The sequence below is a fragment of the Camelus dromedarius genome, chromosome 14 (genome assembly GCF_036321535.1).
Source record: "Camelus dromedarius isolate mCamDro1 chromosome 14, mCamDro1.pat, whole genome shotgun sequence".
Classification (NCBI taxonomy): domain Eukaryota; kingdom Metazoa; phylum Chordata; class Mammalia; order Artiodactyla; family Camelidae; genus Camelus; species Camelus dromedarius.
Window position 1 is genome coordinate 25,494,856 of NC_087449.1, and position 14,327 is coordinate 25,509,182.

The window sequence follows — 14,327 nt, forward strand, 5'->3', positions numbered from 1 at the left end:
TGCCAAAGATGTATTCTGAAGACCCATAAAATGACCATTCTCAAAATTTTTGTTCTCAGAACCCTTTTACACTCTTAAAAATAACTGAAGATGGAGGAATGGGGATTACCAAGGGGCACAGGACATCTTTGTGGGTGATGGATATGTTCATTATCTTGACTGTAGTGATAGATGGTTTCATGGTTAAATTTTGTGTGTCACCTTCACTAAGCTATGGTACCCAGTTGTTTGATCCAACACTAGTCTAGAAGTTACTGTGAAGGTATTTTCCAGATGTAATGAACATCTACAATCAGTTGACTAAGGATGTTACCCCTGGTAATGTGGCTGGGCTCCATCTAATCAGTTGAAGATTTTAGAAGCTAAAAGTGAGATTTCCTGGAGAAAAAAAAATTCTGCACGAAGACTGTAACAGAAATCCTGCCAATCTGCCCTAAAAATTTCAGAGTCCAGACTGCAATATCAACTCTTGCCTGAGTTTCCAGTCTGCTGGTCTGCCCCACAGATTTCAGACTTGCCAGTAAACATGTCAAACTGCATATGTGCAATTTATTATGTATCAATTATGTCTCAAAATTTATTGAGAATCTGAGTTTTTGTTTTTGTGGTTCTCTCTGCTGATATCTGTTGATAGCTCCTGAATTGGAAAGTAGCACTAAGAAATTTTTTAAATATTTAAGACATGTAGCATATTAATATATATGTTTTATACATTGATGTATATATTTTTATTTTAAAAAGCTATATTTTCTAAAACAAAAAAATTGTGAGAAGAGTGGTATTTTTAAAGAGATTTTTTTTTCCCACATTTCTTTAATGTCTGGCCTAAAAGAAGACAGCTGAATTTTCATATCTGCTTCAGCATTTAGTGTGTTGAGATATGTTGTTTTGGTTGAGTATATAAAGAAAGTCTGGCCTCAGTCAAATATATAGTTGGAAAATGGAGGAATATTTTAATAGTCCTTCCTTTCAGCCCATTCTTTGATGATTCTTGTCACCAAAATTTGACAAGTGGCAGTTTCTTAAAGATTGTTTGCAATCTGGAATCTGAAACTACATCAGTAAGCTTTCAGATACTGTTTCACTACAATCTATTGCTCAGTATTAAATTCTGAATGGATTTTTAACCTATTATTTTGTCATGTCTCACACTGGTCTATAGAAAATATTGATTCATAGAGTTATACAGGTCTTCCAAAAATAACATATTTCATTATTCAATATCAAAAAATCATGCTGCTTACGATCACTAATAATCTAATCAGAGAAGGCTGTAAATGTTGGGAATTTTCAATTTTATGGTAAAACACAAATTCTCCAAAATTCTAATTTTTGATTGAAAGTTCAAGTTTTATCATCAGCAACAAATGCTCTCAGCTGTTTCCCTTGAAGTAACAGGCTCACTTCATTCATTTTCAAGGAAATGTCTACCAAATGCTGAAGTCTAAATAATCATAATTTTTCTGTCAGATATTCTTTCAAAACTAAAAATGCTTTTCCAAATTGGTAGTTTGTCAGAGGTGGCGAGGAGGTAGGGAGGGAGCAAAATGAAGAAGGTCAAAAGGTATGCATTTTTAACTATAAAATAAGTAAATCATAGAGATATAAACTACAGCATGATGACTATAGTTAACAATACTGTATTGTATACTTGAAAGTTGCTAAGAGAGTAGCTCTTAAAAATTCTTGTCACAAGAAAAAAAAATTAACTTGACTTATTGTGGTGATCATTTCACAGTATATAGAAATATCAAATCATTATGTTGCACACCTGAAACTAAAATAATGTATCTCCAAAAAATTAGATCTCAAAAAAATTCTTGAATTAAAGGAAAAAAATAAAAAAATAAAATAAACTTTAAAAATTTAAATGCTGCTCCATATTAAAAAGTGGCTGGTTTGTCTCATAAATGTTTTTCTTCAAGACAATCACCAGACTTCAGTATATGGCAGAAGTGTTTATATGGGACACCCCACTTCATCCCACAACAGTAGAAAGACACGCACTTAAAGGTCAAATTTTACTCAAATTAGTTTTGTTGCACTTTCTTAAGTGAAACTGGCACTTTTTCCTTTTCTGTGGCAAGCACATGGCAGAGGAGAACACGACGACTCCTACTACAGTTGGCGCCCCTGCCCTGTTTCACACTAAGGGACCAGCAGTTTCAGTCTAGTAGTGCCTGTGCGTCGTCAGTGCAAACGTCAACGTGGTGAAAGGGTTTACATCTCAGCATTATTACGTAAGTTGTTTTGATCTTACAGACCCCCTGCAAGAGATTCAGGGACACTCAGGGGCCCATAGACAAAACTCTGAGAGCCATTTCTCTAAATAAATACTTAGCTGCAGAAAGGAAAATAGGAATGACAGTAGCTCCACCATTTGTATAAGGGGGAGCAATCTTGATTAGAAATGGGGAGCTGAGGAACTTGCCTCTAAGCTGCATGTGCACAGCAAGTTCATTTTTATTTTATGTTTATTAGATGGGATAAATTTATATGTAACTGGGCATTAATAAGTAAAATTTACATACTTTTCTGATTAGCATGGACAGTTTATATAGTATAAACTCATTATGAAGTAGCTTCATAACCAAATTTCTAAACCACTCTCTAAAAGCTAAATGTAGCATTTAACATTTTCTTCAATGTAAAATTAAGTCAAACAGTTGGTAAGTTTTAAAACGGCCCACTTTCAGTTTAAACACTGCTAAATAATGAAGGGTAGTATTTTATTTATAATACCAGAAAATTGTAATTATAATGAAATTTACCACATGCAATATTGGAATAAAAGTTTGTAATCACTGTACCATCTGATTTTAACATTTAGGCCCTTGAAAGATACAGTGGGAGAAAACAAAATATATTCAGAATGCAATACTCATGAATGATTCTTTTCAATAAAAAAATACTGTCCTCTGATTGAATCCAGGAGACTGTCAATCACAGGCCAAAAAAATACCCCAAAAATGTTGATTTACGAGCTTTTTAAAATAAAGCAGAGTGAGTGTATATTAATACTTATTGAGAAAAAAAAAAACATTCTTAGCTATACTTAAATTTTGGTTATATAATCATATATCCTAGTAACCCATAATATAAAATTACATTTCAAGCCATATAATTTAAATTGCATACAACCAAAATGAAATCAAAGGTTAACTTACTCGATCTGCTAATCCTCCAGGAACTATAGTCCTCACAACTACACCACTTGATTTTCCTCCAACTATTCCAAAACCTAATCCAGAGCCATCATTAATGAGCTCAACATCTTCAATACGGCCCCAATGAACCTACAAATTAATAGCAAGAACCAAAGTGTTAGTAAAATACATAGATTCTCTGCTTCCCAATACAGTAATTACTAAAGTAACAGATACAAATTTAACATTTGTACAATTAATCAAGTCAACTTTCTAAAGGCTCAGAGATACATACGGTCCCTGCCTTTAAGGATTTTATAATCCAATAGAGAGATAAACTAAAACATAAACAATTAAAATATAAGACAGAATACTGGCTCATAAGACACTGTAGCTTGAAGAGGACAGAAACATGTCGTTTCATTCCTCAGTCCATGCCTGATACCTAGCATAGTGCCCAGCACATAGTAGGAACCAATACGTACGTGTTTATCTGAATTGAAAGAGAATCACAAAGTATTATAAAGATGGGGAGGGGGCAGAGAAAAGAGATCAAATCCAATGAAAAATTATGAATAGCTTCAAGGAAAAGGTAGCAGTTTAATTGCTCTACAGAAAAAAAAAGACACTCAAGCAAAAGGGAAATTTAAGAGCAAAGCTAGGCTCAGATAAGTGGGGAAAATGGAAGTTTTTAGAAGAAGGAATGACAGGAACAAAGCAGTGGTTTAGAAAGACTAATCTGGCAGCAATGTGAAGTATGATACGGTGAGGAGGACACAAAGTGACAAGACTAATTTAGGGAACTCTTATGAAGGAGAGGAAAGGGAAGCCCCAGTGGAGATATGAGCAATAGGGTTATACAAATCGGACTAAGAGACAAAAGCATTTTTCCTCTATGTAGCAGACTTCCATCAGACATGTGCGTTAAGTTCACATAACGCAACTACAGAGCAAGTTTCTTCCCACAGGATATTAGAGCATACATATTACTTAGTTTTTCTGTTATACTAAGTGGGAAAGTTACTACGCAATGTTAAAATAACCAGGAATATTGGGAATATTTAATAAAGTCACATCTGGAACAACATCTAGTATCTGGGAAGCAACAATGTTTGCCAAAATATGCCTGAACTAGGGATAGTAGTGAATATTCGTGGAGTGCTTATGGCACTGTGCTTAGCTCTCCACATGCATTCTCATTTAATCCTCACAACCTCTGTGAAGTAGACACTGCTCTTAGTTCCAAGCAACAGATGAGGAAACGAAGGTATGGAGAAGTCCAGGCACATGCCCAGTGAGGCTCAGCTGCGAAGTGGAAGAGCTGGATGTGAACCCACCTTCGCCTGGCTCCAGAGCCCTTGTTCTTAACCACTGTGCTAAGTGACTTCCCACTTTGCTTGCTTCTATTTATTATGTAAATTGTGCTGTATAAATATTACTGATTACAACAGGGAAAATGTCTATACATTAATTTGTGTTGTGACCTTGTACTGTACCCAGACAGTCCATTTTTTCTTTTGTCCCAATGAATGAAAATGAAATAAATCAGCTAGCACTTAGTGTTATAAGAAAATAAGATTTATTAGCTTGAGTTCTGAAGATGCAGGCCAAAATCTGTAAAATGTTATAAAGCAAGTTTAAAGATTCCCAAAGGAAATACAAACCTTTATTTTTTTAATTGTTCAGTACACATCTTGACATGAAAAAAAAATTCTATAATTATGTGCTATCAATAATTTAGTCATCAACACCCAATATAATTTATAAAAATGTTTTTGAAATAATAAATTTTTACTTAAGATACTCAACAGCAAATCTCAAATAAAAATTCTCAGCTTAATTAAGTGGCTACATCACCAAGGAACTCTTTCCATCATCAAACAAATTATACCCAATACTACAAGTCTGCCCTGTATATTAAATAACCTTAAATAAGGAGAACCATAGGACATCGAAAACACAAAACAAAAACCTTCCATGAAATACCTTGTTTAATATGCTAATGCTGCATTTGGTGATATAATCATCTTTTTTGAACTATGACAAGTAAAATGACACCTTCTAAATGTCTTTACACTTCTTAAAATCAATGGCATAATTCAAAACTAAGTATTTTTCCAAATTTGCAACTCACTGTTTCAGGCAGAGTTGCATCAGTTAGGCTGGCAGGAGCACTGCTCTTTGTGTGGACTGGTTCCCTGGCCACAACCAGACGCAAAGATCCAGTGGTTTGTTGTAATAATGCAATGGCTTGCTGATGGGAAATGTTCTGATCCAGAGGCGTGTGATTAATAGCCAATATTTGGTCATTTTCCTTTAACCTTTGATCCCTTGATGAAATAAGAAAATTTTAAGTGATATAATAGCCTGATTTTTTAAAATCTATTATTCAAGTTAAGTAGTTTATTTCTTATGGTACTACTTCACTTAGAACATTCAGTCAAATAATTATTTAATTATATAACAGAGGTCTTCAGAGTGCTTTCTACCAAAGCACTTATTAGCTAATTAATCAATTAAGTAGTGCATACACACACACACACACTTTAAAAGCCATTGGCTAGAAAAATAAGCAAAAACAACTTATAGGGCCCCATTGCTAAGGTTTTACAAGTATGGACACTGCCTGCATTGCTGCACCAGCCCTGTGCTCCTGAAGCCCTTCCAATCTGACTTCAACACACACCGCACAGGGGTCTATGTTCACCCACAGCCTCTTCTCTAGCAGATTCACCCCGTCTCCATTGTCCTTCGTTTCTCCAACATTTGTCAATAGAGGACAAACTCTCCTTGAAAAAATCAATAGAGATTATTTCCAAATCTATATCTGAGCCCTTCACTCTATCCCAATCACCAATCTCCCAACTGTTAACCAAGGAAGGAGGGACTTTTTTTTTTTAATTAGCAAAATCTTAAGGAAAAAAAGCACTATTATAGTTAATATTTACTGAGATGAGTCAGGTACTAGGCTAAATGCTTTAAAGGAATTATCTCCTTTTTATCCCTCACAATCACCTTTTAAAGTACTTAGTTAAATGCAAGAAATTAAAGCCTGGACAAGTTTAGCATCTTATCTAAGTAGTCTGACTCTAAACCATAATTTAAGTGCATACTAAGAGTAGGATTTACTCTGATTTACTGTGTTTGACTGTATTATCTCCTAAACACCCCTCCTCCTCTTCCTGTTTCTCCATTATCACCATTCTTTCTTAGCCCTCTTTATCTCTCTTACATCCACCCATCTCCTCCTTTCTATTCCCAGTAACAACCATCCTTATCTAGTACCTAAAACCTAACTTGCAAAATTCCTCAAGGTTTATTTTTCTAGGCTCTCTTTCATGCTTGTATTCCCAACTCAAAAATACTTCATTATCTATGGTTACTGACCAATAAGGAAAGAGTCAAAAGAAAGAAAACAAACTCCTGTCCTCGTAGTTTTACAAAAGAACATCTTTAACCTTCAAAATAAAAAATCTCCCTGAGAAGGGATTTATCTCAGAACAGAGAAGTCTAATTCATAAATTTAGAATTATGAAAATTCCATTATATTGCCCTTCTTTTTTCTCAGGTCACAGCAGATTCAACAACACTTCATCATGGACCAGAATTTGTTAACTTCTGACCTCCGGGACATAATGTAAGCTTGGTTGGTATTCAAAGGCCTCTAGATTTGGTCCCAAAGTACTCTTCCCACTTGGATTCCTCCCTACATAACCCCTTTTCTGACTATTCTGATTTACTCTTTCCCTCTCAAACATGTCTGGCATTTCCTGCTTTTGTGTAAATGGTTTTCTCCATCTGTAACACCCTTCCACTCTGCACAGCCAAATTCAGCCACGTTATAACTGAGTGTTTCTCTCTCCTCATCACTTACCTCATTATCTTGGTGCTCTGAACCACTTGTTTATCACTCACTGAACATTCATTTATTACCAAGAAGCTGTAGGCAGAGCTAGCTAAATCCTTCCCTATTAGATTTTAAGTTTTCTGAGGACAAGGACTCATACGTTTAGATTCCTCTTTAGAACCAACAAGTTGGATATTTCAATTTTTGATGCCAAAATTGTTGGTGGCTCTCACAATAGAGCATGTAGAATTAAAAATGTTGCTTATACATCCTTTTATTAATATTAGGAAAGATTTATGTTATATTAAAGAATAAAATTATTTATACTGTAAGACCTTGTCTTTCTAAAAAGAAAACATTCTAATGTATTTTCTAGTTGTCTCAGGGTGGGCAAAGTCCAAGAGACTTTCTTTTTGTGGGGGCGGTTATTATATTTCTGTATTTTATAGTTTTCTTTTATAGGCATGTATTACTTTCATAATGTTTTTCCTAATTTTGAGATATATATTTTTAAAATTGAGAGTGTTGCTTGTGAACTTTTCCCTAGTCCTAAAGAAACATTTATTTTTAAATATGACCACTGTAGGACAATATGCAGGAATCACTTCCATTTTCCCATCTCCAGTGGTCCTCCTTTCTCTAACTTCTTCACCTCAAGTCCTATTCACAGCTTGTTCATTAAGGGAAATTTCTTAATCCCAAATGAATGAGTTACTCTGGAACCTTTTAGATCCTAAAATAACTCATTTTGCATAAGTTAATCCTTAATTTACTCACACTCAAATTTTCTATTTTCTGGAAATCAACCTATTTTAACCTACCTTTCCCTCTACCCTATAGACTTCCAAGACACCTCATTGCTTTCCAGTTAGTATCTGCCTACAGGATATATGCTCAACCCAAAATAAACAAGCTGCAGAGAAGTCTCCTGGAGAACATGATTATAATACATTCCAAAGTTGAATTGAATTCATTTTACTGCTACTATTATTTATAATTTAACTCTCTCATACCAAATATATGATTAAATTCACACTTCCCATTCAAGGGGAGACTAGTTCTTGTCTCTCCATTGCAACATTCAGAAATAATGGATTTCCAAGACTTTGAGAGCTACCAGGACTTAGGCAAGCTCCTAAAATAACAGTTCTACGTGGAAAGTCCTCAGAAGAAAGAACTGATGATGAAGACCATGATCTAGAAGGTCCTGCATGGCTGGTCCCTACCTCTCTCCAGCCCCTTCTTGCACTATCTTGCACTAGCTACCACACCAGACAAATATCAGACACACTCCAAGGATATGAGTGTGCTCCATCTCACCATAGGGCTACTGGTGAAAGGTCTTTCTATTCCTTTCCCTGACACCTTCTGCTCTCTGCAGACCCCACTGTCTCCTCTCAAATTTCCCTCCAAGCATCACTGCCCCTAGGTAGAGACCTGACTCCTCAGCATTGGTCAAGGGTCTTTACACACTCAAATATCAAACTCTTCTTTTTGGAAGTGTTCACCCCAATTTATAATTACACACTTATTAGTCCAGATAACTGAGACATAAGGATTCACCAAAAAAAGGTTGACAACATTTAAAATACACTAAAAACTACTGAATTGTACATTTTAAAATAGTGACGCTTACGTGAATTATATCCCAATAATGAGTTTTAAGTTTAAAAAGTTAAAAAGAGAAGTTAAGCCAATCAGTGTTAAGGGACTTCATAGCATTAAGGAAGCATTTGCCATGGGACTTCATAGCATTAAGGAAGGTAATGTCAAGTGACCCTAAGTCCAGCTTTACCCTGGATTGTCTAAGTTTGCCAGAATACACCTAATCTCCAAGAACATGAGGATAGTTTCTCAAATACAGCCGACCACTGCTATGGCTCCTCTGAACATACATGAGGAAATGCTACATTAGATGGCAGAATAAAGTCATAGAAATTCATTATTTCAGAATTTTCAGCTGGGGAGACTAGAACTGATCCCCAATGAATAGAATGTGAATTCAAAACTATATTATTGATTGAGTTGTTTTTTTTTTTTAATACTAGTTATGCTACTGTTGCTATTTTTCTAACAGGCAGTAGTAATATAATGAATAGTGTGCTTTGTTAAAGGGGTAATAAACTAAAGACCTGTAATCAAAAAGACAAAAAAAGACAAAATACGTCTTGCACACAAATCTTAAAAAAATAAAACCCAAGCACAAGCGTAACAGAGAGGGAAATCACATAGACTAGAGAGGGCTTTTTATTGACAATAAGTGAAATATTGACTAGTGTGATATGACCACCAAAAAAGCCGCCATAGTCTCAAGTTTAATAAACAACATAGTATGCAGAATGTGAATTTCAATATGCCCATCTTATGGATCAGACCATAGATAAAATATCATGTTCAACTGTGAGAGAGTGTGGTGGAGTAGAAACAGCACCAGCTTTGCTGTCAGACAGTCTTGGAATCACATCATGGTTCCAGCATTAACAGCTCTGTGACTATAGGTAACCCACGGACCCTCTCTGAGACTCAGCCTTCTCATCTATAAAATGGAGTAATGATACCACTAGCTAGAGTGCTGCCACGAGTGTATGTGAGAACACCTGCAAAAGGCCTGAAAAGCACACAGGAAGGGGGAAAGTATTAGCTGCACTGTCCTTTTTGTATTACTGGTTTCTCAGTCCCTTTATAATAATGTTTTCAGAATTGTCAGAAAAGAATTAGCAAAACACAAAATGAACATCTTCCTCACCTGCCAGCAATACTCCCTGGCTGCACTTCCTTCACGAAGATATCGACTTCTCCCAGATTTTGACCTCTAAGGGCCACCACGCTGAATCCAAGGCCTCCAGTTGAGGGCCGTTCTATGTCTATATATTCAATTTGCCGGCCCTAATGAAGGGAAATTAAAAAAAAAAAAAAAGTCTATGAAGTAGGCATTTAACCAACATATCCTTTCTGAAGAACTGTAATTTCTACTTTGTGAACAGCCCCCAAAATAGCTTCTCCTAAGTCATTTCTGTAAAACCAAATAAACTCAGCATTTCAGTGGTAAATTATTCCTGGAAATTCTCTCACTTGATCATTTTCAGTAGAACATAAGAGGGCACGTGCCGTGTTCTGCAGCCTCAGGGAATTAGAGAGGTATTTTCACACTTCATTCACAGCATGAGATGAATCCCAAGCTGGATGAAAATTCCTGAGAAAAATGTCTTTTCCCACAGTAAATTCTACGGTACTTTTTACACTGAATTTCTTTAAGTTCTCTAAAAGAAAAACGTATTTTTAAATGAGGAAAGCAAATTAGACTTGTTAAAAAAAAAAAAAATGCTAGTGTTGAGCCGTAAGTCAGAACCAGCTGCATTTTGTAGGACTGTTTTTAATTCTATAGTGATTAATTTGTCTTTAATTCCATTGTGCTGAATTTATATTCCATTTTATTAGGTTAATTCAAACAATTACGGAAAAGCCACCATTTAAATGGATCTACTTGTGACAAACAAGTATTTTATTGCTTTGGTTAATAACTGTATTTAATACATGAGAATTTCATAAAAGCAATCAACTAATAAAAGCATCGCATAAAAATAACTATTAATCAAATTAAGGGGATAGAGCAATAAGATCAAAAAAGGAATTAGGTATAGAACATTATTTAACTATCACATCTTAAACAGGTTCTTTTTAATTTTCAAACTCAAGTTTCACTTTTTAGGATACTTGTTGAAAGGCAAGGTGGACAAACACATCCAAAAATGCAATCATCTATTATTTAATTTTTAATAGGTATTAAGGATAAAACTAGGTTACTCTTTCAAATGTTTCTCTAGATTTTCCATATTATATTAGTTAAAATGCCCATTAAGTCTATCTTGATACAAAATTAAAAAGTTTCAAAGGAGTTACATCACTTCTGGTAGACATATTAATTTTCTTCCTATGAGCAAAATCATTAGAATTTTTTTCTTAACAAGTGTACAGATGTACCAGATTAGAGTCATTGTCCTAAAAACTCTCCTCACCACACTCATGGGTATTTTCCTTACGTAATTTAAGAATAAATTACTAACACACAGGTTTGAAAATAGTATCAATTCCTCCTAACAATATAAAAACACAAACAAAACACAGAGTAACACATTTTAAAGGCAAAAAGAGTGAGCATATGCTTCTTTTTTAACTTGTAACAAGAAAAATAAAACTTAGTATTCCCATGACAAGATATAACTTTACCTGGGCCATCTGTTGCATGATTGAGTTAAAATCTTCATTTCCTGACTTTGGAGTCCAAGGAAACAGCCCAGATACAGTTAAGTTATTAGAGGACCGGTGGGCATTTCCATTAGTAATGGCACCATCCGTGAATACCAATAAACCTTTCCTAGAAAAGTCGAAGTTGGCTGAACAATCTGAGGGTATGTGGCTGAGCTGTTGGAGCAAAAAACAAGAGAATTATTAACAGAAACCTATAGATAAAAAAATTTCTATTCATTAAATACTATATTTTGCCCATCGCATGTATAATTGTGTTAAATATATACACATGCAAGAAATAAGATACAGATACATGGATCTGTGTTTATAACGCTATACTTTTTTATTTAGTATTACTCAAAATGTTTAACAGCCTAAAATTTGTTTTCATTTCCTGCCTTCTACCATTACCTCATGTTAATAGCATGTTCAACAGCTCATTATGCTTCACATACAGACACATCCAGTCATATATACATGCATTTAACCATACATTTCCTTTTGCATTTATCCATACATTTCCATGTGGGGAGCCACAATAGAGCTGCAGGTAGTATATAATTTAAAAACTCAGTATTTATTAAGTGCTTGCTATAAGCAAAGTACTATACCAAAACTCTTCCATATTATCTCATTTAATTCTTACAATAGCTCTAGAAAATATTCTTATTTCTTTTTGTGAACATGAAAACTGAGGCACATAGGGATTAAGCAACTTGCCCGAGATTAATAGCAAATGAGTTGCAGAGCCATTTAAGCATTAGTAAAAACTGAGGGAAAATCCTGTAATTATGGGAACAGGAAAATAGAGGTTAATTTTCAAAATATCATTGGCTAGCGGGGAAGGCCTAGCTCAGTGGTAGAATGCATGCTTAGCATGCATGAGGTCATAGGTTCAATCCTTAGTATCTTCATTATAAATAAATAAATGCCTGTTACATCCCCCCCACCAAAAAACAAACAAATAAAAAAAATCATTCACTGATACAAGTGCCAACACAATAGAATAAAGGTAACATCAAGAACAAATGTCAATAGAAGAGGGTATAGCTCAAGTGGCAGAATACATGCTTGGCATGCATGAGATCCTGGGTTCAATCCCCAGTACCTCCTCCAAGAATAAAATAAATAAACCTAATTACCTCCCCATACTCCCCCCCCCCCAAAAAAAAAATGTCAATAGGACATCATAGAAAAAATCAACACCCATAGAAACGCTATAAAAACGCTGATAGGAAAAAAAATCACAGGGATTTTATAATTGAATAGATAACATATGATTATTTATATAACAACTGCAAACTATATAAATATAAAAGATTGTTAATAATGATTAAGTGGTTGGTCAAGTCCACTCTTAGTCCAGTACAAGTGATAGATTTGTAGCAATCTTTTCCAATTTCTGTTGCTACCAATAACATTCACTGTTGTGACATACTCATTCCATGATCAGGGAATACAGAAACCTTAGTTTCAATATGGGGAATGCTAAAATTATGGTATAAATTCTGATCTACAGAAAGAAATTCACAGAAAGACATATGTGCAGAGTTTAATCCTTAATTAGTTATACAAATCACTTGCTAAATATTTATGGATAGGCATTTTGGTTTGTCAGCAAAAAACATTTTTTCCCAAATTTTGCTAATTTTCACTTCACAACTCTTGCTACATTATCTTTAATCACATTTAAAATTCTGCCCAAATTTAATCTTAGGATAGCTCATTCAAGCTCAGCTTTTAGAATAGATGATTTAAAATCAATTTGCCATCTCTGACCCCAAGACACAGCAACCAAGATCTAAAACTATTCATTTATATCACTCCAAGCAGAGGTGCTATGTGTCTTATAATTCAACAACCATGTGCTTAGAGCCTGCAAGAGTTCAGGTACTATGCTAAATGTAGTGGAGAAAACACAAATAATAAAACACCAGACATACTGCTTCCACAATATCCATGACACTTGATATTTAGGTGATAATTATTTGATAAATATTTGATAATTATTCAGAGGTATAAATATGTAACATCCTACAAGGGCATAATCATTTCATGCTAGAAAAGACTTCATGAAGAAAATATATTTATGCTACTGTTTCATAATTTTGAAGAAATGTAGAGAATTCTCAAAGCATTTGACCTTTCCATAAATAAGTACAAAAATCATATTCTGAAGCCAAACACAAAATTTATTACCTACATGTTTAAACTACCCATGCCAATGCTACTCACAGGTCACAAGTCCCAGTACAGTCTCTTTGCTGAATTAAGAGTAGTTTGTATCTATCTCGTCCTATCTTTCTTTGCTGGTTTGAATATATCAAAACGTAAAACCCGGACTGGTAACTTACTTGCCCCTTCAGCTGCTTGATGGACTGCTGAAGTGTAAGTATTTGGTTGAAGAGAGGGCTCTTTAGTGTCTCATAAAACATAGACAGCTTCTCATTCTGTGAAGTATCACCCTTCTCCTGCAATTTCATTTTCAAGCGATCGAGAACTTGCAGGACCTGCAGTTTATCTTGTTTGAAGAAGGATAATCAGAGTACAAGTTAAATCCCATCTTATATTCCATTTTTGATTCATTAATTAACTTAATGATGGAAGTATATAGCTAGTATACCTGTAGCAGGATTTTCAGGCATTTTGAATTATTATCTTCAGTCACTTTTAAAGAAACCTAAAAAAAAAAATTTCAAATACAAAAAAAAAAATTTACCATTGGTGTATACAAGTCTATAATCCTACAGAAAAATTAAAGAAAACCTCAAGAACATTCTCCATCAAAAGTCTTCACTCAGGAAATTCAACTTAAAACCACAATGAGGTGCCACTACACAGCCACTAAGATGGCTGAAACCAGAAAGCAAAACAATAGACAACATGAAGTGTTGACAAAGATATGAAGCAACTGGAACTCCGATACCTCACTACTAGAAACGTAAAATGGCACAAACACTTTGGAGAATAGTTTGGCAGTTTCTTAAAACTACTCTTACTGTATGACTCAGCACTTCCACTCCTAAATACTTACCCAAGAGAAGTGAAAATATATGCCCACAAAAAGACTTGTAGTTGAATGTTCT

At 34.6% G+C, this 14,327-nt stretch overlaps 1 protein-coding gene across 4 annotated transcripts in view; it reads right to left on the bottom strand.

Annotated features, from left to right (window-relative positions):
* The window catches only part of PATJ (PATJ crumbs cell polarity complex component), a 291,022-nt gene that overhangs the window by 266,316 nt on the left and 10,379 nt on the right, over nucleotides 1–14,327 (bottom strand). For all 4 annotated transcript variants that reach the window (XM_064493517.1, XM_031465257.2, XM_064493518.1 and 1 more), the window contains exons 2-7: nucleotides 13,865–13,921; nucleotides 13,596–13,762; nucleotides 11,221–11,415; nucleotides 9,740–9,879; nucleotides 5,281–5,476; nucleotides 3,168–3,296 (exon numbers count right to left, since the gene is read on the bottom strand). In XM_064493517.1, coding sequence (XP_064349587.1) covers nucleotides 3,168–3,296; nucleotides 5,281–5,476; nucleotides 9,740–9,879; nucleotides 11,221–11,415; nucleotides 13,596–13,762; nucleotides 13,865–13,886 — 849 coding nt within the window. In that variant the 5' untranslated portion in view covers nucleotides 13,887–13,921. The remainder of the gene's footprint in view (nucleotides 1–3,167; nucleotides 3,297–5,280; nucleotides 5,477–9,739; nucleotides 9,880–11,220; nucleotides 11,416–13,595; nucleotides 13,763–13,864; nucleotides 13,922–14,327) is intronic.